The sequence below is a fragment of the Triturus cristatus genome, chromosome 4_2 (assembly GCF_964204655.1).
Source record: "Triturus cristatus chromosome 4_2, aTriCri1.1, whole genome shotgun sequence".
Taxonomy (NCBI): domain Eukaryota; kingdom Metazoa; phylum Chordata; class Amphibia; order Caudata; family Salamandridae; genus Triturus; species Triturus cristatus.
This window is the reverse complement of record NC_140586.1, coordinates 738371416-738399029: the sequence shown is the minus strand read 5'-3', so window position 1 is coordinate 738399029 and position 27614 is coordinate 738371416. Positions and strand designations below refer to the sequence as shown.

General features: G+C 47.6%; 1 protein-coding gene across 2 annotated transcripts in view; it reads right to left on the bottom strand.

Annotated features, from left to right (window-relative positions):
• EPS15 (epidermal growth factor receptor pathway substrate 15) overlaps window positions 1–27614 on the bottom strand; it is an 819466-nt gene that overhangs the window by 628077 nt on the left and 163775 nt on the right. For both annotated transcript variants that reach the window (XM_085602646.1, XM_085602647.1), the window contains exon 2: window positions 20112–20153. In XM_085602646.1, the coding sequence (XP_085458772.1) occupies window positions 20112–20153 (42 nt within the window). The remainder of the gene's footprint in view (window positions 1–20111; window positions 20154–27614) is intronic.

The window sequence follows — 27614 nt, the reverse complement described above, 5'->3', positions numbered from 1 at the left end:
AGTGAACACATCTAAAATGGCGGCACGAAACTATAATACCAGGATATAGATACGCAGCGAAGCGTGCCTCCCAGCCGCTACCCTCCTAACACCAGTCCCCCCCCACTGACCCTGGAAAAAGACGTAGGAAAAAGACGGGAGAAAGAAAAAGAAGGCCCATAGAAACAAAAAAAAAAAAAAAAAACGTACCGAAGAAGACCCCCCACCCTACACGCATGCCGAGGCTATGGCCTACCCCCCCCCTAGCTACGTGTCTGTCGCCCCATAGGAACCCGAAATATAGAATTAAGGAAAGAAGAAAGGAAAAAGGACCATAAAGCGGGGAGGAGCCCACCACACTGCCGAACTCCCGGACTCCCGCGCCGCCCATACATCCTGCGCCATGTACAGCACAGTATCCAAAGACCCACGTAAACCCGGTGGTCCCGAATCAATAACACCCAGCACTTCAGCACTTCACAAGTCCTCCCCCCGGCAGAAGAAGGAAACAGGGGGCGAAATCACAGCGACATGTAACAAAAACGGGTCATTAAAAACTACTCATCCAAAATTGCAAAACGTGTGTCAGTCCAGGGCCCCGTATGCCGATCCAACCAAAGCGACAGCGGGCATGCCATCACCCCTGTCCGGACCGGCAGATATGATTCAGGCCCGTCCATTGCTGCGAGTCACCTTCAGCCAGGGCAAAGAGACAAGATGGCCGCTCTCGAGGAAAGGGGACAATGAAGACGTATCGTACCGCAGGGTCCCAAGCGCAGCAGTAACATGCCACAGAAGCTCCAGCGATAGGTGCATTCAGGGTAACATCTGGCAAGGGAAGTAAAAGGCTAGGTCTCAACAGGTAGTTCGTAGGCAGAGGCACAACGTTCAAAGTGAAGGATGTCCCTGCAACCGTATCCGTGTCGATGGGTTGACGCGTTACATTGTAGCCAGGAGGACTCCGCGCCACCGTCCCCCCACTCTGCAACATTGTTTCACCTCCAGGAGAAAACATGGGCGGCGGGGGATCCTCCAGCCGGGAACGTCCCGGTGCAAACAGTGCCTCATCGATTCTCCGGGTCAGCGCCCGGCAAGTACTCTGCATTGCCACTTTTAACGCCACGAGGGCGGCCAATACATCCCCACAGGTCGGGTCCCTCTGTACCAAGCATCGGGCCGCACTGTCCCGCTGCTCCTCCGATGCGGCAATCAACTCCGGGGCACATGGGCGCGCAGACACTGTGAGTCCAGGGTCAGCCAGCGTCTCAGCAAGAAGAGCAGGCGCCATTGTCATCTCCACTGCGGGCAATTACTGGCGGGACAAAAATGACTATGTATACCGGAGATCCGAGGATGTAGACACCGGAAAAGCTTCGTGCTCCACTCGGAAACTGCACAGGGCGAGAGCGCCCCACGGCCACCGCGAGAACCGGCCGTTCGCCTCAGGAAGACACTTCAAAATGGAGTCCGCTCGCTTTTCTTCAGGGTGGCGGAGGAGAGCTAGTATTAGGGGGCTCCGACGTCGTCTACACCACTGCCAGCGCTCGGGGGAGTCGGACCCGGACGTAAGGGTCCGACTCCAGTCGCACGGCCAGCGTTTTCACCCCCGCGATCACCCGCAGTATTCCAGCTCAGCACCCCGTCCACATCCCACGGCGTCCAGCGGCGGCCATCTACGCAGGGACCCGTGGGAGCGCCGGAGGTCGTAGTAAACACCGAGTCAGCTACCAAACCCGCCGACAAAGGTGTCAGGAGAACGCCAGTCACTTCAGTGCCGGTAATCCGCGGCGGTTGGGCGGCGCAGGTCAGGAGAATTAATCAGGATTAACAAAGGAAACCAGACGGTCCACGGAGCCGGGAGCTCAGGCGTCCGTCCCGTCGGCCATCTTGGCTCCTCCCCCCCAAAAAAAGTGGGTCATTTTGGAGTGGTTTGTCAAAGTCCAACTAAGAGAGTGTCCAGCTTCCAAGAGAACTGCACAGAGGATGACATTTCTGAAGACACTGTGTGAGAGAACATTGTGTTGGTGATGAAACTGGTTCTGATGATGATATTCAGAAAGTCTGTATGGTTGCTGATGGTAATGAGACGACTGAAGTGTCTATAGAACTATATGTGCTACCTATGTGCAAGATCAATATTGATGGCAGAGCATTGAATGTCATGACTGATTCTGGATCTCCATACACCATTATTTCAGATTATTTCTTTCACAAGAATTGGCATGATACAATTTTGGAACCGACAGGTTAGGGTGTATGGATCTGGTGGAAAAGAGATCAATATGATGGGTTACTTTGCGTCGGAGAGAAGCTTCAAACATACAACTATTATTGGTAAGGTGTATGTTGCAGTGGATGGTTTACAAGTCTCATGTTGGAGATATCAAGGGAAGTTTCATATCACCCTTCATCCCAATTTTAAAATACAAGTATGTTTGTCTGAAGACATAACAAGGGTTCAAAGTGTTTTGAGTGGGGAAAACTATTTTGAAGGTTTATTTGACAAACCTTTTGTTTCGCAAGGAACTGGGTAAGGTGAAAGGTTTTTCTCACCATATTCAACTGAAAAGGGATGCAGTACCTACCAGTCACAAATTGAGGCATGTTCCACTATCAGTTCGGGGTGATCTAAAATGTTGTGTGTATGTGTGAGGAAAGGGTCATTGAACCGGTCACTTTGTTGGAATGGGTTTCTCTGTTTTTGTTAAAAAATAAAATGAGGAACTCAGGATATGTGTGGACATGAGGTCGGTTAACAAGCACATTTTGGTGGACTGCCATACTTTGCCTACGGTACATTAGCTATTTGGCAAATTAGATGGGGCAAGATTTTTTTGCACGATTGACCTGAAGGTGGCTTATCACCAGGATGAGCTAATACCCGATACGAGATATACTTCAACATTCGTTTCTCCTGATGGGGCATTAAGATGCATCAAAATGTCAAATGGACTCACAGCTACCACATCAGTATTCCAGATATTGCGGTTTTATCTTTTCAGCGATATTGATGGGGTGGTTGCGTTTCTTGACGACATTTTGGTGTATTCTGAAACAGCAGATCAACATTTCAACATATTGAACAAAGTGTTGACTATGTTAGAGGAAAAGGGAATGACTATTCGTCTTGAGTATTCGGGGCACAATATTGCAAAAACGGGCATTTATCCCAAGAAGGATTTGTTGGAGTAAATTCGGAATATACAGACTCCTCATAGTAAAGAACTCAAATAATTTTGGGGTTTACCCAAATATTATTCTATGTTCTTAAACAAGTTTTCAAATATTGCAATTCCTCCCAAGATCTTTACTTAAAAAAAAAGATTTACTTTGAGTGGTCTGAAGAGCATACTTTGGCATTCAGTATTTTGAAAGAGACAATAATTCAATCTAAACCGGTGTACTTGTTTGATCACAATGCTGTGAATGTGGTTACAGTAGATGCTAGAGCTACTGGTCTTGGGTGCTGTACTTAGCCACATTAAGGATGTTGTTGAACGCACCACTGACTTTGCATCCAGATCATTAACAATGGCTCACTCAATCCAGATATTCCACCATAGAGCGAGATGCTAGAGGGTGCACTTGATCAGTAGAACATTTTTAAATGTATCTGTGTAGCAAACTTTCCATCTTAAAACTGACCATAAATCTTTAATATCATCAGTCTCAAAACATGGAACGGGAAAAACTTCATCTAGATTAGAGAAGTTCGTTGTCAAATTGTAGGAGTACAATTTTACTATGATGTATACAACAGGAGCACAAAATGTGAGAGCTGGCTGCTTGTCTCAAATATCAGGTGAAGTTCTATCGTCCTATAGTATGCAGCCATGTAATTCTTTCAGTAGGATAAGTGTTGTCAAAAGAGGAACGGTTGATGGCTGTTTCTAATTAGGACACGTTTGGCGAGTTTAGAATACATTTTGAAGAGGTGGCCATTGGAAAGACACTTATCTAAAGAACTTCAAATATTCTGGAAGGTTAGAGAAGATTTATTTTTAGAAAATGATGCGATTGTTAAGGGGGATGTTTTGTTCCACCTAAAGGCATCAGAAACAACCTAGTTTTCATACCTCATATGGGTCAGTGCTCGTAGGAGTGAGAACAGAAACACACTAGGATTTCACGGATTGGAGCTTATCATGGACTCCTACATCTATTGATAAACTTAACTCTTATACCCTTTAATTGCCCTATATCTAGGAAGAACATATATTATAAGAATAGATACCGCACATTCTTCACTTACCACAGCATCATACAAAAAATTACTTACCTCTTCTTCAATGTGAATAGCCCATTACAGTAATTTCAATATTTAACAGCTGCAACACTACAAGATAAGACTATACCTCCTCAAATGGCATGGCCCATGATACCTACCAACCGCACCTACTATTGGGACCTTGATCTCCGTCCACAATTTGTGAAGCCTTGAAAAAGTCACTGTGAGACGAAACATGTGTTGGTGGTTTCTGAAGAAAAGAAACTTGTGAATCTTTGAACGTACTGAAGCTTACTAATTGCTACACAGATAATTTTTTATATTTCATGTTTGAATAAGAAATCCTTAACGTTTGGACCCTATTTCTATGTTCTACTGTGTTGGAGTGCTTGGGTTATTTTGAAATAATTGTCTACATTCGGTATCATTAGGATCCAGCGTATTACTCACACCTTGGGTAGTAGGGTGTGCGTAAGCTGATGGCAACACATTACTGTATTACTTAAAAATTTCAGGTATACTGTACCCATGAAAAATATATTTATTCCTTTAGGAGGTGCAAATAAGTAAACTACTAATACTAGTTTCTCTCATTAACGCTCATATAGGTCACATAGGTCAAACAAATACTATTTAAAAAGTGAGAGAGTTACTCTGGTGGCCAGACATGGACAGTGGCATTGTTAAGTTTGTTGAAAATTGTCCATTGTGTTTAAGACCAACTACTTTTATACATACAACTGCTGTATTTGCCTTGTCTACCTACTGCACGAACTTCAAGGCAAGGATAGCAAATACTTGGGACTCTTTCAGGAGTTGCTGGAAAGGTGCTCAGTTTGAATTTGCTGGTGCATGTCTCCACCACCAAACTCTCAGGAGGAGGAGGAAATCACGGTTGCCTGGAGCTGGTCTCTGGCGATGTGAGACCTCTTAATAGACCGGATAGGCAAAATATGGCTTTCCCTGCGTGCATATAAGCGAGGACTTCATTTAAAGATGGATGTTGGTGCATGGCCAGGATGAAGGACCTCATTAAGAATGTTTTTTTTTTTTTTACCTCCAATAGGGCAGTGGAGGTCCAAGTACCATTTATTCTCATCATAGGAGGGGTAAACTCATCCCCATGAAACCCATTGCCAGCTCCATGAGGTTGACTGTTCGGAGAAAGAACCAAAAAGTTGATGTACTATTTGTGCAGGACTGTGCTGTAGTGGTATGGTTTCAGAATACAAGAGATTAAGTTTTGGCTCGCTACATCAGAATCCGGTGCAGCCTCAATTGCGCTGAATTCGTCTGAAAGTCGGACACCACAATAGGCTGTGGATCCTCTTCCGGTGCTGGTGGCTTCCCTGCTGGCATTCATGTCCAAGGGATGTGCAAAGATTTTGACACCAGACTCTTCGAGGGCAATGATGCTAGTATGGAACCAAAAGCAGGGTCATGGGGCACAGACGAACAAGTTACTTACCTTCGGTAACGCTTTTTCTGGGCGATACAGTATCTGCCTGTGGATTCCTAACCTTATGAATCTCCCCTGCGTCAGCATTCCGCAGAATTTTTTCCTAGCTCTCCACGCCGACGAGGACGTCACAATGCTACGGCTCCGCTCGCGACTCCGCAGGTCGTCACTGCAGCCATAAGAGAGCCTAGTCAGCGTGATGACGTCAGTTCCACCCATTTTTTCCGTGCCTCCGAGACAAACAGGTGGACCGACAATAGATTTCCTTTTTTTATTTTTTTTTATTTATTTACACTTTTTCAAACATACAAAGCAGGCAGACTAGAGTACAGACAAAGTATCAGTGCAGGTATACAAATGAAACGGTTACAGTAGACCAAGAAAAGTGATCTGAGGGCCAAGAAAACACGATGAGCGAATAATCCATACAATGGGGCATTAGAGACAACTTAATAAAAGAGACCACACACTACACACTGTAGCAGCATTCAATCATAAAGCGCTTTCAGAAGACAGGAGGATTAAGGAGGGGGCCCAGGGGGGACGCATGTGAAAGTGTCAAGGATCTGGGGGGCACAGGCATTTGCCACAGTGTTGGGCTGTGTATCATCAGCAACAGGAACCGGATGAGTAAGCAAATATGTTGTGAGGGGTCCCCACTCGTCGCGGGGCCGGGAAGAAAGTGGGAGTAATTCAGCAAATGTATACATTTGGTCCTGCCAAAATACCATCTCTTGGATCCATTCCTTAAACTTAGGCGCCCGACCTCGACTCCAACGGCATGCAATACGACGTTTGGCGAGGAGAAGGCTGAAGGAGACGAACTTCCTGTGTTTCGTTGCTATGGTTGCGGTATAGCCAAGAAGGGCGAAGAGGGGAGTGCGTGGGAGGTGTAACAACGTCATTTGTTCCAAGGCTTCCAAAACCTGGAGCCAGTACCTCTGCATGGCAGCACAGTCCCATGCCAGATGGAGAAAGTCAGCCCCTGCAGCTCCACATCGATTGCATCTATCATCGTCACGCAGCCGAAAGCGATGGAGTTTAACAGGTGTATAATATGTACGATGGATGTATTTATAGTGGAGTATCTGGAGGCGGCTACTGGATGTGCTATGTTCCATTTGCCTGCAGCAATAGGTCCACTACTCTTCAGTTATAATGAGCTGCAATTTTGCAGACCATTTATCTTTGGAGAAAGTTTGTGAAGCGGTCTGAGTGGTGTGCAAAGAATGCTAGAGGGAAGACACTACATGAGATGGTGCATCTCCAGCCAATATAAGGCGAAGGGTAGCGACCTCTGGCGGCTCCCTGGGGAAGGAAGGAGTGTGGTCCTTGAAACCCTGCCGCAACCGGATATATAAAAAAAGGTCCATGGAGGAGGGAGTATGTTGGCAAAGAGCTGCTGCGAGGTACGGAACTTCCCCTGGAAGTAGAGGTCCCCCCAAGTTTTAATCCCATACTTAGTTAGGGATCTTTTAAACACTCCCACCAGAAGGACCGGCATCTTCGGATGATAGGACAAGGGAAGCAAAGGCGAATAAAGCATAGCGGCCCGGGTACTGGTAACAATATGTTGCCATGCCCTAACAGTGGTAGCGATCGGGGTCTGGGCCTCCGCACGACCAGCACCAGTAGCAAAGATAGCGCCGTCTAGTGGGATGGGATCTGACAGCCAGTGCTCGGCCACCACTTGAGGCATGTACCTGGGGAGGGAGGGGGGGTAAACCAGAAGTGTACATATGGGCTTGTGCGCAGATATAATAGAGTTCAAACTTGGGGATATCAAACCTCCCTTGTGCGTAGGGGCGAGTGAGGATGTTGCACTGCACTCTGGGCTGTTTACCTCCCCAAGTGAGGCGAATAAGCTCCGTCCGGAGCATCGAGAAAAAAACCCTACATGGATCATAGGACACGTTTGTAAAAAGATAAAGGAGTTTAGGAAGGATAATCTTTTAATTAAGAATATATGGCCTGCCATGGATAGCGGGAGGGCGATCCAGCGGGTGAAATTATCTCTTATCCCATCTAGAGCACGGCCATGGTTAAGGCGCATCCATTCATCGTGATTTGCGGATATCCAAATACCGAGATACTTCACCTCGTCAGGGGACCATTCAATTGGAAAATCCGGGGCAAACTCCGTGACTGAGGAGGTGAGAGAGAAAGAGTTGAGATTTGGACCAATTTATGTGGATCCCAGACAGACCCCCCAAAGCGCACAAATTCTCGAAGCAGCGCATTGAGGTTTATCTGGGGCTCTCTGACGTATAGCGTGATGTCATCCGCGTACAGAGAGATCAGGATATGTCGGAGGGGGCAGCGGAGTGCTTTATCTTGATGGTATTGTCTGATTTTGGCTGCAAGGGGCTCGATTGCTAAGGCAAACAGGAGTGGTGACAGCGGGCACCCCTGTCGGGTCCCTCGTGATATCGGGATGGGAGATGAGAAGTGACCATTGATATGGACTTTGGCTACGGGTTCAGTGTAGAGGAGGCAAACCCAGGATATAAATCCCAGCGGAAAGCCCATGTTTTGTAAAATGACAAAGAGGTAGTCCCATTCCACCGAATCAAACGCTTTTGTGGCGTCAAGGAATACCGCGGCGATGGGTATCTTTGGGTCTATCGTATACAGAGTGGAGAAGAGTGTGTGTAAATTATGCGATGTCGCTCGCCCAGGAACAAAGCCGGCCTGGTCCGGGAGCACCAGCTTATCCATCAAGAGACTGAGGCGGTTAGCTATAAGTTTTGCAAGGATATTTGTGTCCGTATTAAGTAAGGATACAGGTCGGTATGAGTCGCAGCAGTCTGCTGCTTTGCCAGGCTTGAGAAGGGACGAAATTAGCGCTAGTCGCATGGAGGGTGGCAGGCATCCTACCTCTAGTGCTTCATTAAAGACGATCTTAAGAATGGGAAGAAGCTGGGTTATGTAAGCTTTATAAAAATCTACAGGGAGGCCATCAGACCCCGGGGCCTTACCAGACTGCATTTGCAGAATTGCCATCATTTTCAAATGGAGCCACGAGGAACTCCCGCTGCGCATCACCCAACCAGCCCAGCATGATGTCTTGCAGGAAGGGGGCGAAGTCAGGAGGTTCGGCTCTGCAAGTGTTGTATAATTGGGCATAAAAGTCTGTGAAGGTACGCAGAATGTCCTGACTGTCTTTGTGCTGTATTCCCTCCGAATCTTTAATCTCGAGAACATAATTAGCGAATCTTGGCTGCCGTACCATTTGTGCCAACTGCCTGCCCGGGCTCTCGCCCTCCCCATATCTGCGCGCAGTATGGTATTTCCCGAGAAAGCATGCCTCCGATGCGGCTGTTTCTTTATATTCCGTAAGTTTTTCTCTAAATGTAGTAAGATTTTGACCCGAATTTGGTTCCCAAAGATCAGCTTCCAGCTGTTTGAGTTCAGTCTCGAGTCTATAAAGGGTACGGCGCAGATTGCGCAGAACCCTGAAGCTTTTAGCCATGCAGGCCCCGCGTATGGTAACCTTGAAAGCTTCCCATACCACTCCAATCGATGGGACAGAGTCAATATTATTCTGAAAGAAGGCGGTGATTTCCTCGCCTATCTCTGCTCTGAACACTATCAAGTAGAGCCTCCGGAGCAAGCCGCCAGATTCGGGGTGTGGAGCGCATATCAGGTGGAGCAATAGTTATAAGTACTGGCGCATGGTCTGAATAAGTCCTAGCGAGATGGGTAGCACGTACAAGCCAAGAAACAGCGCCTCAGGAGATTACCCAGTAGTCCAGCCTGGCCAACGAGGCATGGTGAGCAGTGTAATGGGTACCTTCCCTATTACTGGGGTGAAAATGGCACCAGGCACCCGTAAGCCCATGGGCTGTGTTTTGGTGTAATAGATGGAGAGAGGGTTAGATCTGTCCATCGCCGGATTGAAAGCAGAGTTGAAGTCACCCCCCCAAATAATATGGGTGGAGCCTACTTGCAGAATCTGACCCCATAATGTGGTGTAAAAATCTGGGTCATCGGTGTTGGGACCGTAGCTACACACTAACGTGACAGATTGAGTCCCAAGCGTGCCCCAGAGTATACAGCTACTCCCCAAGCAATCCTGCTGCGTACCTCCCAGGATGAAGGGTGAGCTGCGCTTAACCAGAATGCCCACCCCCCTAGAGTATGTAGAGTACGAGGATAAGACATGTGTCACGGCCCACTTACTGGCGAATGTGGGAGAGCGGGAGGGGTCAAAGTGGGTTTCTTGCAGTACCGCTATGTGTATATGATGTCTGTCGAGGTAGGAGATGATATGCCTAGATTTCCGAGGGTCCCGAATGCCCCGAACATTCCAGGAGATTAGATTAAGTCGTAGGGGATCAGCGTGTTCTTACAGGAAGGGATACGTTATTAAGGAGAAGTGGCCTGCGAAGAATATAATATCATGCATGTCTTCCAAGAGTGCCTGCGCTCGTCAATGGGTTAAAAAAGCAATACAAACAATGAGCATAAATCCGCCCCCCAATCCCCACCCACAGCGGCACCCCAAATGTGCCGGCAGCACTACCATTACCCAACATCACGAACACATTGCAACTGTTTAACAAGAACAAAGTCATCAAGAAAGTAGAGTGATCTAAGGGGATCTCCCATGTGGGGGTATGCCAGTGCACAACGAGTGCCTCCCCCAATGCAGGTGTTCATGGGGGGAGGGTACATGGCAAGTACGGTGCAATGATTGAATGACCGTCAGCTGCATCCACACCATACATTTAGATAAGTAGGGAGACTGAAGAAAATAAACCATGAAAAGAAAAACTATCACCCAAGGGGCACCAGTAGTCGAGGAACAAATCACTCCAGCATAAGGATTATAAATGTTGATAACACATAACGAAGAGATGGCACAGTCATTATGTAGTCAGCATCAGCCCTTATCTGTGGTCAGAGAGAGGAGCATAAAACTGTGTAGTCCAAAATTAGCTGGGTGCTGCAAGGGTGCAGATAACGTGACATCACTCCCCAGATTCCCGAGCCGTTTGGCCGGAGTTACGGCAGGTTAGATGCATCACAGAAGGAGAGCAGAACTCAACGAAATTGTACGGCTCCTCATTGAGAAGAGATGGGAAGGCAGCCAGCGATAAGAGGTACAAAAGAAATGGAGGTCAGTCAGCACTCCGAGATGGCGATTGGGAGAGGCGTTCCGTGGAGCCCCGTGCCGGAGTGCTTTTTTTGATGGTGCAAAGAAAGTCATCCACCTGCTGCTCGTTCGTAAAAAAGTGGTGCTTATCCCGGTAGGTAACTCTCAGACGCGCTGGATAGAGCAGTGCATATTTAATATGGAGTTTGCGGAGTTTTTGCTTGGTTGGGAGAAGTTTACGGCGGGCCTCCTACACCGCCATCGTAAAATCGGGGTATATTGAGAAGCTGGTGCCCTCAAATTGTAAGTTCTGGCGATCTCTGGCCATTTTCAGCGCAACATCCCGATCCCTGTAATTTAGGAGACCCGCAATTATCGGTCTCGGGTTGGCTCCCGGGGCAGGGTGCGGACAAAGGGATCGATGCGCCCGCTCCACTATGAACTGAGATGAAAAGGCCTCTGCCCCGAAGGTGGTGCGTAGCAGGCGTTCAAGGAAATCTTCCATCCTGCCGGTGTTGGTGCTCTCAGGAATTCCGGTAACGCGGATGTTATTACACCGGCTCCTAGCTTCCAAATCCTCGTTCTTAGCGGCAATCACCTTTAAGAGCTTGTCCATCTGCAGCATTTGGCGGGACATCCGCGAGGTAGTAGTGTCCTCCGTACCAGAAATTCTTTTCTCCGCCTCTTTGATCCGCTCATCATGTTTCTCCACTTTTTGGACTATGTAGTCCATGCGCGTATTCATTGAATCCATCTTGGTGGAGAGGTCAGTCAGAATGCGTCGCATGTCGAGTAGTAGGGATTTGATCTCATCGTCCGAAGCTGGAGGAGGAACCGAGGAGGACACAGTAGTTGATGGATCCACCTCTTCAGTGCAGGAGCGCGTGGCGGATCTCTTGGCATCAAAGATGAGTTTGGTTTGGCGGCCTTCAGACTTCCCCATAGTTCCTGCGCAATGGACCAAGTGAACGGGCACAGATGGGATGCAAATCCAACAACAGATGCGCTGCTCAACAATGGGGGTGGCGGAGCTGGAGGCAGTCTATCTCTGAGTAGAGGACCGGCAGCGCGGTGTAAGGCGGTGAAGGCAGAACAGCTGTTATATTGACAGATGCAATTGGGATGAGGCAAGAAGATCCGGCAGCAAGGGGCTAGGAAAGCAGTCTCTGGTGCGAGGCCCAGGAGTAGCGCAGCCAAAGCTGAGCGCAGTTAGCACCACCAACAGATCAGGCGCGCAGCACTCTGCGGAAAGGAGTGTAGAGGAGGGGAGAGCGCTGTCCACCCGCGCAAGGATTCGCGCACCAGGCCCAACCAGGTCCCCACACCAAAGCAAATGTCACAAGTCGGCAGTAGGCTTAGACTCAGGCGTGATTGCTTGTGGGGCTTAAATTAGCACGAAGAAATAGTTAATTGAAGTCAAGGCGACCTCATCTGAAGGAGTTAAGCAATTGCCTGCAGTCAATTTCCAGAAGTGGGGCCAATCGGCATAGCAGGAGTCAATGGCTGCAAAGTAGTCCCCAGTGTGAAAGTGCCCCCCACTCAGTCCCTGCAGTCTCCTGCAAGGGCAGCAGTATGTGGACATGAGGTGAAGGGGGGAGTGGGACGCCGAGCCGAGTATTCAGGCGTTGGGTATGATGGGTGCCGAGACCGGCAGGGGGTAAGAATCGCGCATGGGGCAGCGCGCAACTACAGTTTGCCTCACCGCATGTGCCGTCCAGTCCAGCAATCAGCACACCGGGTGTCTCCGCAGCAGGTCCCGCGACGGAAAGGCCGACCCCCGGTACCTCCTATGGCAGTGGCGAAGAAGGCGGCAGCTCCGCCGATCCCGCGGCCCAGGCACCGCGTGGCCAGCCGCGGCACTCTCGTAATCAGCGCAGCCGCCCTCAGATCACCGCAGGTCCCCGCCTCTCTCCCGGGCGAACTTCCCCAGCCGATGGCAGTGCGAGAAGACGTCTTCAGGAGCCAGGTTTAATGCGACACATAGTAGGAGGCATCAGGAAGCTATCACCATTTCGGGGCTGCAAGCTACCGCCACTCGATCAGGATAAAAGACGAAGTAATGAGCCAAGTGCCCGGAGCCTCACAGGCGTGCTGCCATTATGGTCGTGCGCGACCTAGCACCCCCGTGGACCGACAATAGATTCCAAGTATACACAGTACACAATATTCAAACAAATACACATAGTGTAAAATCAAAAGGAAAGCTAAAGAATATGAGCATTTCCTATAAATGTACCAGATAGATGGAAGATTCAATATAAAACACATATCAAACAAATTAACCTTGAGGGTATACAAGGGTCAACAACATGGAGGAGGGTGAGCCAGTGAGGAATCCACATGCAGATACTGTATCCACCAGAAAAAGCATTTGCCAAAGGTAAGTAACTTGTTCTTCTGATGGATACATCGGCCTGTGGATTCCTCACCTTATGAATAGATTCCCACAGGAGTCTCACTCCCGGAGGAAGGTGTCCATCCTTCTATAACAAAAAGTCTTGTAGGACAGAGCGTGCAAAATGACCCTCCCTCCTCATTTCAGAGTCTAAGCAATAATGCTTTGCGAAAGTATGGAGGGAGGCCCAAGTCGCTGCCTTAAAAATGTCCACTACAGGAACACCTCTAGCCAGAGCAGAAGTTGATGACTTGGCTCTAGTAGAATGAGCTCTAATACCGTCAGGCAGTTCCTTACCAGCAAGGGCGTGGCATATCTTGATGCACAAGATGATCCATCTGGATAAAGTGTGCTTGTGCACAGCCTTGCCCTTTATGCATCCAACGTAGCCCACAAAGAGCTGATCGTCCAATCACAAGTCCTTAGTCCTGTCCAAATAAAAGCTCACCGCTCTTTTTGGATCCTGGCGGTTAAGTCTCTCCTCATCCTTGGAAGGGTGAGGGGGTGGATAGAACACAGGAAGAGTAATGGACTGCCCTAGATGGAAGGGAGTAACTACCTTAGGCAGAAAAGCAGACCTGGTCCTTAGGACCATCCTTTCAGCATGCATGGTCAAAAACTGGGGTTTTGAACTAAGAGCCTTAAACTCACTTACTCTCCTTGCGAAGATAATAGCCACAAGAAAGACCGTTTTAAAAGACAGAAGCCTCAAAGGACAACTATGTAAGGGTTCAAACGGGGAACCCATTAAGAAAGTCAAAACAAGATATAAATCCCAATGAGGCATAACAAAGGGAGAAGGCGGAAACCTATTGGTAAGGCCCTTAAATAAAGCTCAAAACAATGTGAGACTTAAATAGAGACGGTTGATCCGGCAAACATAGTAATGCCGATAAAGTCGACAAATAGCCCCTAACAGTGGCCACAGCACAACCTTGCTGGGCCAAGAAAAGTGAAAACTGAGGAACATCTGACAAGTGGGCCTTTAAAGGATCAATGGATCCCTCTCCACACCATTTAACAAACCTAGACCATCTATAGGAATAAATAAACATAGTGGAGTGTCGCCTGGACGATAAAATAATATCCACCACATCCGGCGGGAGAGAGAAGGAACTCAGGTTGCCCCGTTCAATCTCCAGGCATGAAGGTGCAGGCTCTGGAGGTGGGGGTGTAGAACCTGCCCCTGTGACTGCGAGAGGAGGTCTGCCCTGAGAGGGAGACGGAGCGGAGGGTGCGATGAGAGGTGAAGTAGATCTGTGTACCACACCCTTCTTGGCCAATCCGGAGCGATCAATATAACTTGGGCCCGGTCTTCCTTGGAACCTGAGAAATCAAGGGTATGGGAGGAAATGCGTAAAGGAGTTGCGAGCTCCAATTAATCTGAAACGGGTCCCCCAACGCTCCCTGCATCGGATACTGGAGACTGCAGAACAACGGGCAGTGCGCTTTCTCGTGGGTGGCAAATAGGTCCAACCGAGGAGACATCCACATCTGAAAGATGTGACGGACCACCTCTGGATGAGGCCACCACTCGTGATCAGCCAAGTATTGCAGACTGTGACTGTCCGCACGAACATTCAGCACAATGGCCAGATGATTTGCAAATACACAAATCTGATGGTTCTGAACCCAGGACCTGAGTCGCAGAGCCTCTCGACTGATGATACGACCCTACACCTCCCTGTTTGTTGATGTACCACATCGCGGTAGAGTTGTCCGTCAGGACCTGAACCGACTGACTGCTAAGGGAAGGAAGGACAGTCTTTAGTGCCAAACGTATAGCCCACAATTCCAGAAGGCTGATATGAAGCAACCTTTCCTTTGGAGACCAAAGACCATTGACCTCCAGATACCCCAGATGAGCACACCACCCTAGAGTGGAGGCATCAGTGATCACCGTGGCCAGAGGAGATTGAAAAGGCTTGCCTGGAGACAGGTTGCCCAGCACACTCTACCAAGTCAGATCCGCTGCAGCGTCTCTGGAGATTCTGACTCATTCCCTGAGATCTCCGTTGTGTTGAAACCACTGCCTTCGGAGGCACCACTACAGTGCCCTCATGTGCCAGCGTCCATGGTTGACCAACAGAATGCAAGAAGCGAACAGACCGAGCAGGCGTAGGACCTTCAGGACTGGAACAACCGCTCCATCATGAAACAAGGGCATCATTTCCTTAATGTCGAGAATTCTTTGTGGAGGAGGAAAAGCTCGACACACAGTAGTATGCAGTACCGCCCCTATGAACAGGCTGCGCTGAGAGGGCACCAGGTGAGATTGGGCACATTTATTGAAAAACCCAAGTTGAACAACAGCTGAGCTGTTACTCGCAGACGATGAAGCACCATCTCTGACGGCTCCGCTTTGAGCAGCCAGTCGTCCAGATAGGCGAAAACTGGAATCCCCGACCTCCTGAAATGAGCTGCCACCACTGCTATCACCTTTGTGAAGACTCGAGGTGCAGTAGTAAGACCAAACAGGAGAACAACAAACTGATAATGCTGCAACCTTACCGTGAAACGGAGATACTTCCTGTGCGACTTCAGGATGGGGATGTGAAAATACGCATCGCGGAAATCGATCGACACCATCCAGTCTTCCTGCTGTAGCGCCAGAATAACCTGAGCCAGGGTTAGCATCTTGAATTTCTCCTGCTTCAGGTAAAAATTGAAGACCCTGAGGTCCAGAATCAGACGCAACCTGCCATCCTCCTTGGGGATCAAGAAATACCAGGAGTAGCATCCCTGACCCCTTTCCTGCTCCGGAACCACCTCTATTGCACCTTTTTGTAGTAAAGCAAGGACCTCTTTCTGTAGAAGAAGAAAATAGTCTTCCGAACAAAAACCTTGGCAAGGAGGGTAAGGAGGAGGAAATTCCCGAAAGGGAAGGGTGTATCCATTCTCTACAAGGTTTAAAACCCTAAGGTCTGATGTGACTAATTTCCAACCCTGTAGAAAGTGAGATAACCGACCCCCTACAGGACCCGCATGATCAAGGATGGGGGATCTAGGGCTGCTTTCCTGCATTAGCAGGGGAGGTAGAAGAGGAGGAGGAGAGATTGCGGGCAGAGCCACGTTGGCGACCTCTGGTCCGTCCTCTATATGACTTAGAGTGGATTTTGCTGCTGCGGTTGGCACAAGCCACGAAAGGAAGATCTTCCAAAACCACAGTACTTTTTATAACCAAACCCCCTTGACTGGGTTTGCAATCCCAAGGACTTTGTCGTGGCTCTGCTATCTTTAAACCTTTGAAGAGCCGAATCAGCCTTCTCCCCGAAAAGCTTCGAACCATCAAAGGGCAAATCAAGAAGGGTAGCCTGAACATCCGGGGAAAATCCAGAGGATCTAAGCCCAGCTTCTCTCCTGGTAACTATGGAGAAACCCATAACTCTGGCCACTGAATCAGCCATATCCAGGCCCGACTGAATAACCTGTTGAGCAGCAGCCGGAGCATCTGACAGAACCTCCATAAAATTTCCCTGCTCTTCATCAGGCAACTTGGGCGCCAATTGCTTCGCCAAATCCATCAAAGCATGTATATAACGGCCCAACAAACAGGTAGCATTGGTAGATTTAAGTGCCATGCTAGATGAAGAATGACGTTTTTAGCCGACTGCTCTAGCTTCTTAGAGTCCCTGTCGGCAGGAGCCTGAGGAAAAGCACCTGAAGATTGTTTAGAGCAGGACGCTTGCACCACCAAACTTTCTGGGGACGGATGAGAAGAAAGAAAAAGAGGGTCCCCTGGAGCCGCTCTATATCTTCTTGCCACAGATCTAGACACAGCAGGTGAAGATAGTTGTTTACGCCACACATCCATGACAGGCTCAGTTAAAGCCTCATTAAAGGGCAACAAGGACTCAACAATTGAAGACGAATGTAAAACTTCAGTGAGCAAATTAGGCTTATACTCAGCAGTAGGTAATTGTAAGTCTAAAAGCTCTGCAGCCTTTCTTATGACAGTATGATAAGGAGCTATCTCTTGAGGTGGAGAAGCCCTTGACGAAGAAAGCTCCTACTCGGGGGAGGTGTCCAGTCCAGTTGCCTCCCGAATTCCTTCAAATGTCTCCACAGATTCATCTATCTCACCCTCTTCAGCCTCCTCTCGCTGCTACTGCTCCTCTTCCAATAGTCTCTGTGCCTCGCTCCTTGAACGAACCCTTGGCTGCGGCGTCGGCGGCGCCACACGCGACGCCGACGGAGCCGGCGTTGAAGGAGGATCCGAAGGTGGAATTGGTGCCGTACGAGGCAGAGAGGAAGTTCCACCAGACGGCGCCAGGGACTCCATATACTGCGTCGAAATTCTCGGTGCCGGAAACTGCTATGACGCGCCGTCGGCATGAAAGGCACAAAGGGTCGCCCAAATTGAAGGCCAGCGGATCCATGGGGCCAGAAGGTGATCCGGAGGGGAAGGCTGCCTTAGCAAAAACTCCATACATTGCATTTAAAAAATGCGTTGGATCCGAACCTGGAGTTGGAAACTGTGGATATGGAGTCGAGCCAGCATCCGGACGAGGAGTATCCGACGTTGGAACAGCCAGATCCACTTGCGGAGTCACAGGTGCAATCTCGTGGGCAGGAGAAGGCTCATCCTGAACAGGCAAGCCCTCCCAAACCGGCGAACCTCTTGGCGCCGGAGTGCCCTCCGGAGTCACACGAGGAGATGGGGAAGGCGAAGGAGACACGAAGTCTTTCTGACGATGTCGAGGAGCCGGCGAAGGAGACCTCGACGCCTTACTCTTCGTAGAACGGCGCCAAGAACCATGCCTCCTCCTCCTCTTGTGTTTCCTCGACTTCGACGTATGCGGAGTTGACATCTTCGACATAGATCTTTTACGCCCTCTTCCTTCCTTCTTTGCTTTTGCCATAAAAAGCTTGGCTTCCCATTTTTTAAGAGCTTTTGGGTTCATTTTTCTACAACTGGAACAGTCTTGCACGTCGTGATCCAATGACAAACACCATAAGCAATCTTCATGGGGGTCAGTGATGGACACGTGACCCCCACACTCCCTACAGGGCTTAAACCCAGACTTCCTCGAAGACGACATGGCAAATGCAACAGTTAAAGAAGAAGGAACAACAAAGTAACTCGACAAAATATGGAGAGTCCTAGAAAACCGTTAAGCATCGTCAGCGCAGAAAAAATGGATCGGACGGCATCACGCCGACAAGGCTCTCTTATGGCTTCGGTGACGTCATGCGGAGTCGCGAGCGGAGCCGTAGCATTGGGAGGTCTTCGTCGGCGTGTAGAGCTAGGAAAAAAATTCTGCGGAATGCTGGCGCAGGGGATATTCATAAGGTGAGGAATCCACAGGCAGATGTATCCATCAGAAGGTGCTGTAATGCAACCGGAGGCCCAAAGGCATGCCAGAGGGAGGCAGAAGGGTGCCGAAGATGTGCAGCATGGCCTCTGTAATTGCTTGACCTTCTGCAACATCGCAAACTGACACGGACACTTGGGTTGCATCAGGACAAGTTAGTACCGACACCTCATGAGAATTGGAGCAGGACCTGGAAGCATGGAGATGCCCTTGCAACTTCCCTAGAGAACAAGAGTCACAGAGCCCTATTTGGACTTCTCGGGTTTCTTTTTGGAATACCTGAAAACTTTGACTACAAAGAAGATCTGTCACAGGGATGACCGCAGGCGCAGGTACTAGGGTTGTAATGTAGAGCTTTGATTCAAGTTCTCGGGCAGCTTTCATGGTCATCTGTGCACAGTCATTGCAAGCCTTGGAGTTGTACATCAAACCCAAACAGAGACAACTCATGGGGTTATGACAAAGACATCTGTTTGGAAGGCTTAAGCCCTGCAATTTTAATGGGAGACATGTTTCCTTGAACACTGGAAAATGATACAGAAGAAAATCTTTTCAAGGAATGAATGAAAGAGGAGCAGAGCTTCGTATACGCATCTGAAAGTGAGGTAAGAAAGGAACTGACGTCAATGCACATGAGGGGTGCTTATATGCGGCTTAGCTCATCAGTTCCGGAGCAGAATCATTTCAACGAGGAGCCGCAGTATAAATGCTTTTTTAGTGTCCAGCTCGGCACTTGGGCATATTCATAAGGTGAGGAATCATTAGTTAGAAATATCTATCAGAAATGTAATAATACTTTTACTACTTTTAAGACATGTCATCTGTACATAAACAGGTGCTTATGGACTCTTTAGTAAGGTAAACAGACTCACTGCATTTGGGAAGTCGTGTGTTTGCCAGTGATGCACCTGTTCAGTGGATTTGTCCTCCATTTTGCAATTTTGCAGTTCCTAATCCCAGTTCTTGTTTCATTCCAGTTCTTGTTTCGTTCCCCCACGCATCCCCCCAGGTCCTCTGTCAGTTTCTCTTATTTTCCCAGATCTCTCTCAAGAACCTTGGCTGCTACTGGTGCCATGTGTCCCGCGTCTGTTTCAACAATGGAAGCCTGACCTGCCGCCGCATATGCTTAATCTGTGTTGTCTGACTGCGAAGCTGGTTAAAACCATTTCTCTATACAAAGGATGAAACAATTATCAATGCCCGTTATACAGTGTAGACTCAGAGAGCGATACTGTATTTTGAACGCAACGCCAATGAGACTTTCAATACATATGCAGGATATTGTGTTAGAAAGCTATTGTTTCTCTAGTTAGATCACTTACATTAATTTATCAAGAACCATAGTGTGTATATTTTGAAGCAAGACTAACATAGCAAGTTTCATTAGCATAAATTGAACGTATTTCAGAAAGCTGACTTTAGACTAATAACTATTTCAGCCGCAGAGGTATGAAACCTGTAAATTCAATTTCTGGGACTAGACTGGATACAATTGATCTTGAGTTCAGCATCTTTCAGGCACAATCTCTCAGTTTAGAACATTCAAAAGTACCTGCCTTACCCATCCCTGTAAATGCCTTGAAACAATATTGAATATACAAAGCACGGGAATGGAAAAAATAAATATGTTAAAATACCTGTCGAAAGTACTTTTCATACAAAGGGTTCGCACTTGACAGCTGAAAAAAAGAAGGAACAATGACACAGGTTACAATTTTTTTTCCTCAGATACATATAAAAGATAACACTTTCATTCACAAGAAGCATAGCACACAAATGTGTGGCTCTTTGCCCATACAAGGCATTCACATAGCCGCATTAACTTCATTACACGCCAAAAATCGCAAGTCAACTGGCAAGGTCTTCAGGAAACCGGTTCATCCCGATGGTTTTCTCATGAAATGGCAAATAATATACCAACATACATATATTTTTTAAAGGTGAAAGGAACTTTTGTCCCAGTTTCTATTCCAGTACTGTAATAAAGGCTTACCGGAGGGGGGCTCTTCTGTCAGGCTTTGGACTACATGTGGCCCAAGGATTCACCCAGCTCCTAAGGTGACGTTTGGGGCAGACTATACAAGAGAGCAACACGTGCTGCTAGGGTGCCAGTGAACATGGCCAGAGCCCAGAAAAATAGGTATTGGCAGAGGCAAAAGGTCTGGTCATGCATTAGTGAATTGATCATATTGATGAAGAGATTATCCTTGGCTAGTAATGACTTGGGAGGGAGAAGGATATGGAAGGATATGAGAGGATAAGATTAGGTGGCAATTAAAGAAAGAAGATTCACATCTCAATAAGATGTTCTACCGGTTGGGCGGTTCTCATAAGCGAAGAGGGTGGCCTGGGGATTTTATTGCTATGTAGAAATACATAAATAGGTCACATTGGAAACTGGTTTAAGTATTGTTCAGGCACAGAATATACAGGCAATCACTGAGGCTGGATGAACAGGGGTTTGGGAACAGCCACAGGAAATGATTTTTCGATTTTAACACAGGAAACTTGCTTTAAAAAGAGCTATTAAAAATGCTGACTTTGCATCCGCCGTTAATGTTTTTGAAGACAGATTTGAGGAGTTCTTAGAAAGGCACAGCGCCGGTGGATGCTATCTTTCTGACCATCTTACTAGTAAAAAAATGTATTCCTTGCATTTTGGGTGGGAAAGAATATTTTTATTAACAGGACACCTTTGTAGTCTTTAAATTGTTTTCATAAACCACACCAGCACACAACACGGATTCTGATTAAAACCAGGTTAAACTATGTGGACTTTGTGTTTTCTTTTCAACTATGCTCATTTTTGAAGACTCGGGCGCCAAGCTTGTGTTGACTATCCACAGATGAGTGATCGAATTCCAATATTGTAGTATAACTAGACTGTAGAATCTTCATTTAGGAAGGGAGAGTGAGCGATAGAGCACATGATGTTGACATTAGTCGACTGCTATAAATCACACAACGGGTCCTATGCAGTGGCCACCTAGCCGACAACACACATACATCTTAGATACAGCATTCAACACATCAACTCTTTAACCCTGGTAAGAGATATATATATTTATACACACAAACACACACATATATATACACACATACACACTTACTACCCATGACGAGGCACCAAAGCGCTTTTTTCGGCGAGTAGCACGCTACTCCGGAACCAATAAAGGTTTAGAGGTTTGTTAGCATAGTTAAATATGAAATTAATTTGAGTGGTGGATATATTAGTCAGTTATTTGGATTGAGGAGGATAAAAGAGGGAAAAAAGATTTGCATTTATATAGCGCTGATGGGGTGTTTAACGGCTTTTTTGGCGAGTACTCCGGAACCCATAAAGGATTAGTGGTGCATTAGTATAGTGAAACTATGAAAGCCATTTGAATGGTGGATATGTTAGTTATCTGGATTGAAAAGGATAGTGAAGAGATAAAAGAGGGAATATTATTTATATAGCGTTTGTGCAGTAACACATCTTTTATCCAATCTGTTTTAAGAGAGAATTTATTTATATGACGCTGTAGAGTGTTACAGAAAACTATTCCTGCAAAATATAATCGTGTCAAGCATGATAAAGCTATCCGAATAATTCTTTGGTACATTCAGATTTATATAGGTAAATTATTTTTTAAAAATCAGAATATAAAATGTCCCCAACAAGTACTATAGTGCGACTAATAATTTCACTCAACAAAATGTTAAATTTAAGACGCAAATAACACTGAGCCAGGAGAAATAATAAGAACGAACAAGTGCAATGACAACACTGTTTGAGGAATATAATGTCCGTCAGACATGGGCGTGTATGGGCTGAGACCGGTAGGAAAGTACCATTCTAACCGAGCGCAGGGGGAGATATATGGCAGAAACTCACTCGTCTGACTGTTGTTTGGATGAGGCGGTGAGAAGATGCGGAGCAGTTCAGGACAGCCTGACAGACACACTTGCATTGGTGTGAAGGCACTCCTCACAGCGCACGTAAGCAGCACCGGCTCGAGCGCTTCTATCTACTTTAAGTGACCCCTTAGAGAGTCAGCACTATCTGCAGGGCTGTCGGTAAATATAACGCCACAGCGAGAGCCCTCGGCGAGATGCCTGAGCAGCAGTTCATGCTGACAGAGGAGGCTGATGGAATCTGCTGAGGAGCGAGCTCGGCAGATGAAATACAAACATTCAGACAAAGTAAGCTTTCAGTGGGGACGTGGAACGGAGTGAACTGGAGTAAAGAATCAATTCCACTAAGAGACAGCGAGTCTGTGAAAGTGTCTTTTTGGACAGTATGCAAGTGTGTGATTTTAGGCAAGCGTGCATTGTGTGCGTCAGCCTAGCATGCATGGCTATTAACACACCGGCATTTCACCATAACTCTAATTATATTTTCTACCCAAGTATTTTAAGTGTTTACACCTGTGATACTTAAAAAGCAGAAAGTTAACTGTCCATCCTCACTTTAGCGTGGAAATGTTAAGAGCAGAAGACCACTGGGTGGGTGGAGTGTAGGGTGAAGAGAACAGACATTACCCGGTCTGTGTGTGTTCAGAGAAACAAAGTTGGCAATCCCCCCCAGTGAACTTGACTGCCCCCCCCCCCCCCCCCACCTTCCTTACCCTCATGTCCTACATAAGGGGTCAGCTCGGTTGGCACACCAGAGCATAAATGACCGAGCATGCCCACTCTATGAGGGCTCATTGCCTATCTGCACCAGCTGACTGGTCTCGCCCTACAATGTCAGCCTGTGGCTTTAACAAGTGGAACCACTGTAGATCTTGGAACCGATGTTCTTTGATATGAACAGAAATGAGCATTCACAGGGCAACTCAAAAACACCAGATAGGTTCAAGGGTCCAGGCATGCTCTGAACTACCCAGAAGACCTTTATCTAGTATAAATTAATTCAGAATTGACAGTGAGAAATTCCCCAAGTAACAGCACCAGCCAAAACGAACCCGCAAGTCCAAACATTCTGGTTTCAAACAAGGAATTCAAAATCTGTGCACAGATGAACAATCACACCATTTACACTTTTATTTTTTGTTTTTGGTGCACATAGAAAACTGCAAGCCTCCAATGAAAAGATCCTTGCCTGGCATTCTACTTAACAAGCCACACAAAATTGAGGTATAGAAACACATACCAAAGATCACAAAATAGCCATTAATTAGAAATTAAATGAACAGTAAAACACAAGAAAATGGGGGGAAAAAATAAACGGACTAAACGATTACAAAAAGAATGGAAACTTAACAAGAAACAACAAATGGGCATTAGCAAAGCCAGTAGGTCTGTATTTTCAGTGCTACTGGATGCGACAGACATTAGATCGGGAAACATGGGAGGTACCCAGAAAGAGCGGGCAGGAGATTTGCGAAATAGTCGTTCATGCAATTCAAAGAAAACACAAAAGTAGGGGGGGGGGATTCACCCAAATAGCCAACAACATTAGGTGAGAGGATTTTTCTCGACTAGGTTAAGACAAGCAGTGAATGACAAAGTGTCAAGCGAGTGTCCGGAAGACGGGAGTCAAAGAAATCAAATAGTTGAAAGTGGTAGATCAAAATCCCACTCTATGTATATTACAAGGAAGAGACAGGGCCACTGGAATAATGAGGCAAGAAAGGGCCAAAATATGTGGCAGTGTTGACTAAATTATGCAACAAGAAAAGGCAAAATATGCATCTTAATGCATCACATTTTTGTTATAGTGTGAACATATTTTGAAATTACAAAATATTCAAGTAAGACTATCTGGGTAAAGGTTTCACCTCATAAATACAAGTTTAACAACCAAATATGGCAATAAGCCAAAAGAAAGTTGAACAGTTTTGTGAAGGGCCTTCAACTGCGTGGCAACACGTCACTAAATTTTTAGTATCCCTTGATCCATTTGAGCTAAAAACAAAAATTGGGGGGTGTCGGTAGATTATGCATCATGATAGGTTATGTGGCAAATGCAACTAATCCACGATTATTGCAGAAAATGCAGCAGCTGCAAAATTGCATATTTCAGTGGCCCTGGAAGCAGCTGTGATGGCAAAAGACAGGCCTTAAAATACAGCTGAAAGATTTGTTGCTTGTCGAAAGAAACTTTAAACAAGCATTAGCATAGCCAATAGGTCTCGCCTTTGGGACCTTATACGCGTTTAGCTATGCAACAGTTGATGTTGCACCAAGGATATTGTGCTGCATAACTAAATACTTATAAGGTCCCAAAAGCGAGACCTATTGGCTATGCCAATGCTTGTTTTACATTGTTAGCCAATTACCCCTTAATGTTGTGATGTCTGGAAACCTGGTCTCTGGAGCAGAAGCCTAAAACAGGTACCTGTCGGGAAGAGTACACGTTCCCTCCTGACTTTCTCTTCGTCTTTACCATTTGTATAAAGAATAAAATATTCATGACTTACAGAACTTGACCGCCGAACCTCTCTCCCAGAACCCCAGACTGTGTTCAAAGCTAGGAGGCTGCTGTCCAGGAGCAGTGAAGTCTGAAGTTAGTGAGGAGGCGGGGGAAGGGCGGCGCAGGGAGCACAGAGGGAGGAAGAGAGACAAAGAGGGAGGGAAGGAGGGAGAGCGACAGAGGCCAGAGGGCCGTGGCGGAGGAGAAAGGGAAGAGGGAGAAAGGGAAGAGGGACAAAGGAAAATGGGTACAGAAAGAGGGGGTGAAGGGACAGAGGAATGTTGGAAAGGGGGTGGTAGCTCCAAGGGAGACAGGTTAGAAGAAGCGCTGAGAGGACAGAGGTGAAGGAAGGAGGAGGCATGGAGTGGTAGCAGGAAGGAGAGAACGTGAAGAGAGTGAAGGTAGGGGTGGGAGAGAGAGGATGAGAAGTGAGGTAGGGGTGAGAGAGGGAGAGAGATGGAGAGAGACAGTGAGGTAGGGATAAGAGAGCAAGAGAGAGAGAGACAGTGAGGTAGGGGTGAGAGGGAGAGAGACAGTGAGGTAGTGGTGAGAGGGAAAGAGTGAGGGAGGGGTGAGAGGGAGAGAGAGGTAAAGGTGAGAGAGGGAGAGATGCAGGAGTGAGAGGGAAGAGAAGAAAGAGGGCGGTATGATAGAGGCAACATGTGGTGCAGGGATGCTACAGCGGAGGAGAGGACGTGCACTGAGACAGTAGGGGAAGGGAGTGAGCACAGAGGAGAAAAGGGGAAGAGGAGTTAGTAGAGAAGGGGAGCAGCTGATGGGGAGAGGAGGGGGAATCACAGAGTGTTAGGAGAAAGGAGGATAGATGATAGGGCTATATAGTTTGGGGGAAGTTGAGGGTGGGCCTGAGGAAGAGAAGAGCAGAGCAGAACATGTGGGAGTGATAGAGGAGAGAGGGGGGCGAGGAGAGCGAGACAGAAGACGGGGTCAGGAGAAGGACACGTAAGAGGCAGAGACGAGAAAGAGGAGGGAAGAAAAAAACTGGGTAGATGGGAAAGAGGACGACAATGGAGAGGCAAGGAGAGAGTCCGAAGGAATCCTTGGCAACAAAGCACCGCCCGCCACAGTGTAGAAGAGAGGGAATCGGACGAGAGCAGAGCAAACCAAAAGCGCACCAGCTGGGCTAGCGGGCAGCTGCACACACACAAAAGCCTTGAAGTAAAGGCAAGCATTAGGCTAGCCAAGAACCATAAGGCAAAAAAAAAAAAAAAACCTTGAGGTCTTCTGCACTGTGTAGTAAAAAGGTTCAACTGCACTCGGTTGATTAGCACGCCCTCTGGGTGTTTTGATGGCCGGAGCTGCACCACAAACGATGCATTATTACTGTTAAATCCAGCAGTAACAACCAATGCTGTGTAGCTGATCGCCCTTTTCAACGGCAGGATAACCATATGCACAAAGGGAGCCATTCTGGCCCTGTACACTCGCTCTATGGTGCAATCTTATTTAAAGCCTCAATTCCCTCTCGCCCTCATCATCGAGACTTTACTATGTGCTACAACAACCCCCTGGGAGCATATGCACTCCTGTTATCAGGCGCTCACCTTAGGCCTGCCCTGGGCCGGCGTGGCCTCCCTCTCCTTGTCGCTGGAGAAGTCATGGCTCTTGCCATTGTTGCGCACCGTTAGGTGCTTGCGGTAGAGCTGCACATACACGTCCTTTCGCTGGTCCCCGGCCGGCAGCACCACGCTGTTGGCCAGCAGCTCACTGTTAAGCTCATCTTTGGTCAGCACAGACTGGTCCTCCAGGAACTCGGGCATCCTGCACCAGCTCCCTGGTTCTAGCCAGGCTGGCCCTGATTAGTCCAGGAGCGGTTCCCTGGGCTCGGAGCAGCAGCGGGAGGAGGGGGCGGAGGAGTCAGGCGACCAGCTAATCCAGACAGATGGAGCCTGCTCTCATACTGTCGAGCAGGGTAAAGCTCACCCCGCAGCAAAGCGCGCTACAATTGGACGAAGGCTGTATGAAGCGAGGCGCTTATTGGCTGCCCCCTTCAAGACACCATAACCAGGCTCGCACCTCTGTAACAGAATTCTTCAGCCGCACTAGCAAAAAGGCAGGAAAAGGCCCTGTTTGAATCGAGCGGGAGGGCGTGGGTAGAGCGGCCTGACTCCGTCCTCGGCACTGACCGCTTCATAGTGTCTGCTTGTTATTGTGCTGCGCAATAGCATTAGAGCCCATACTATTCATGAAACAAACAGCTCCTCCCAATTATAATAGCCCTATCAGAAAGCTAGTGTATGTGGTATGCTATAAATTAGGCTGTCGTATTAAAACAAGCACAGACAAGCGTGGTCGCAAAAGTGAAAGCGACTGCACTGGGTTAATTAGTAACCCGATCCTGGAATGCAGCTGGCACACTGCTCGCCGCTGCTGGCTCCGCTCGGTCCCGAGACTCATAGGCCATGGGAGTGAAATTTTCAGAAAAGGCGAGACATGCACCCGTCTTTGGCCATTTGCGTGCTTTCATTATTGAAAACCACACGCAAAGGCCAATGGGATGTGTGGGAGGAGGCAGACCCACACGGAAAAGTCTCCTGGAAGTCTGAAGCGATTCCAAGAGGCCCTCTCTTAGTGCAGCGCATGCATGCTGCGCTAGGCGAGACCTAAAAACAAAAAACAAATGAGTGTAACATATAATGAAGTGACAAATCATTCCTCTGTCCTATAACAAGATGACCGACAAGATAGGATACTTAATCATAAATGCTCAAAGCCAGATTTG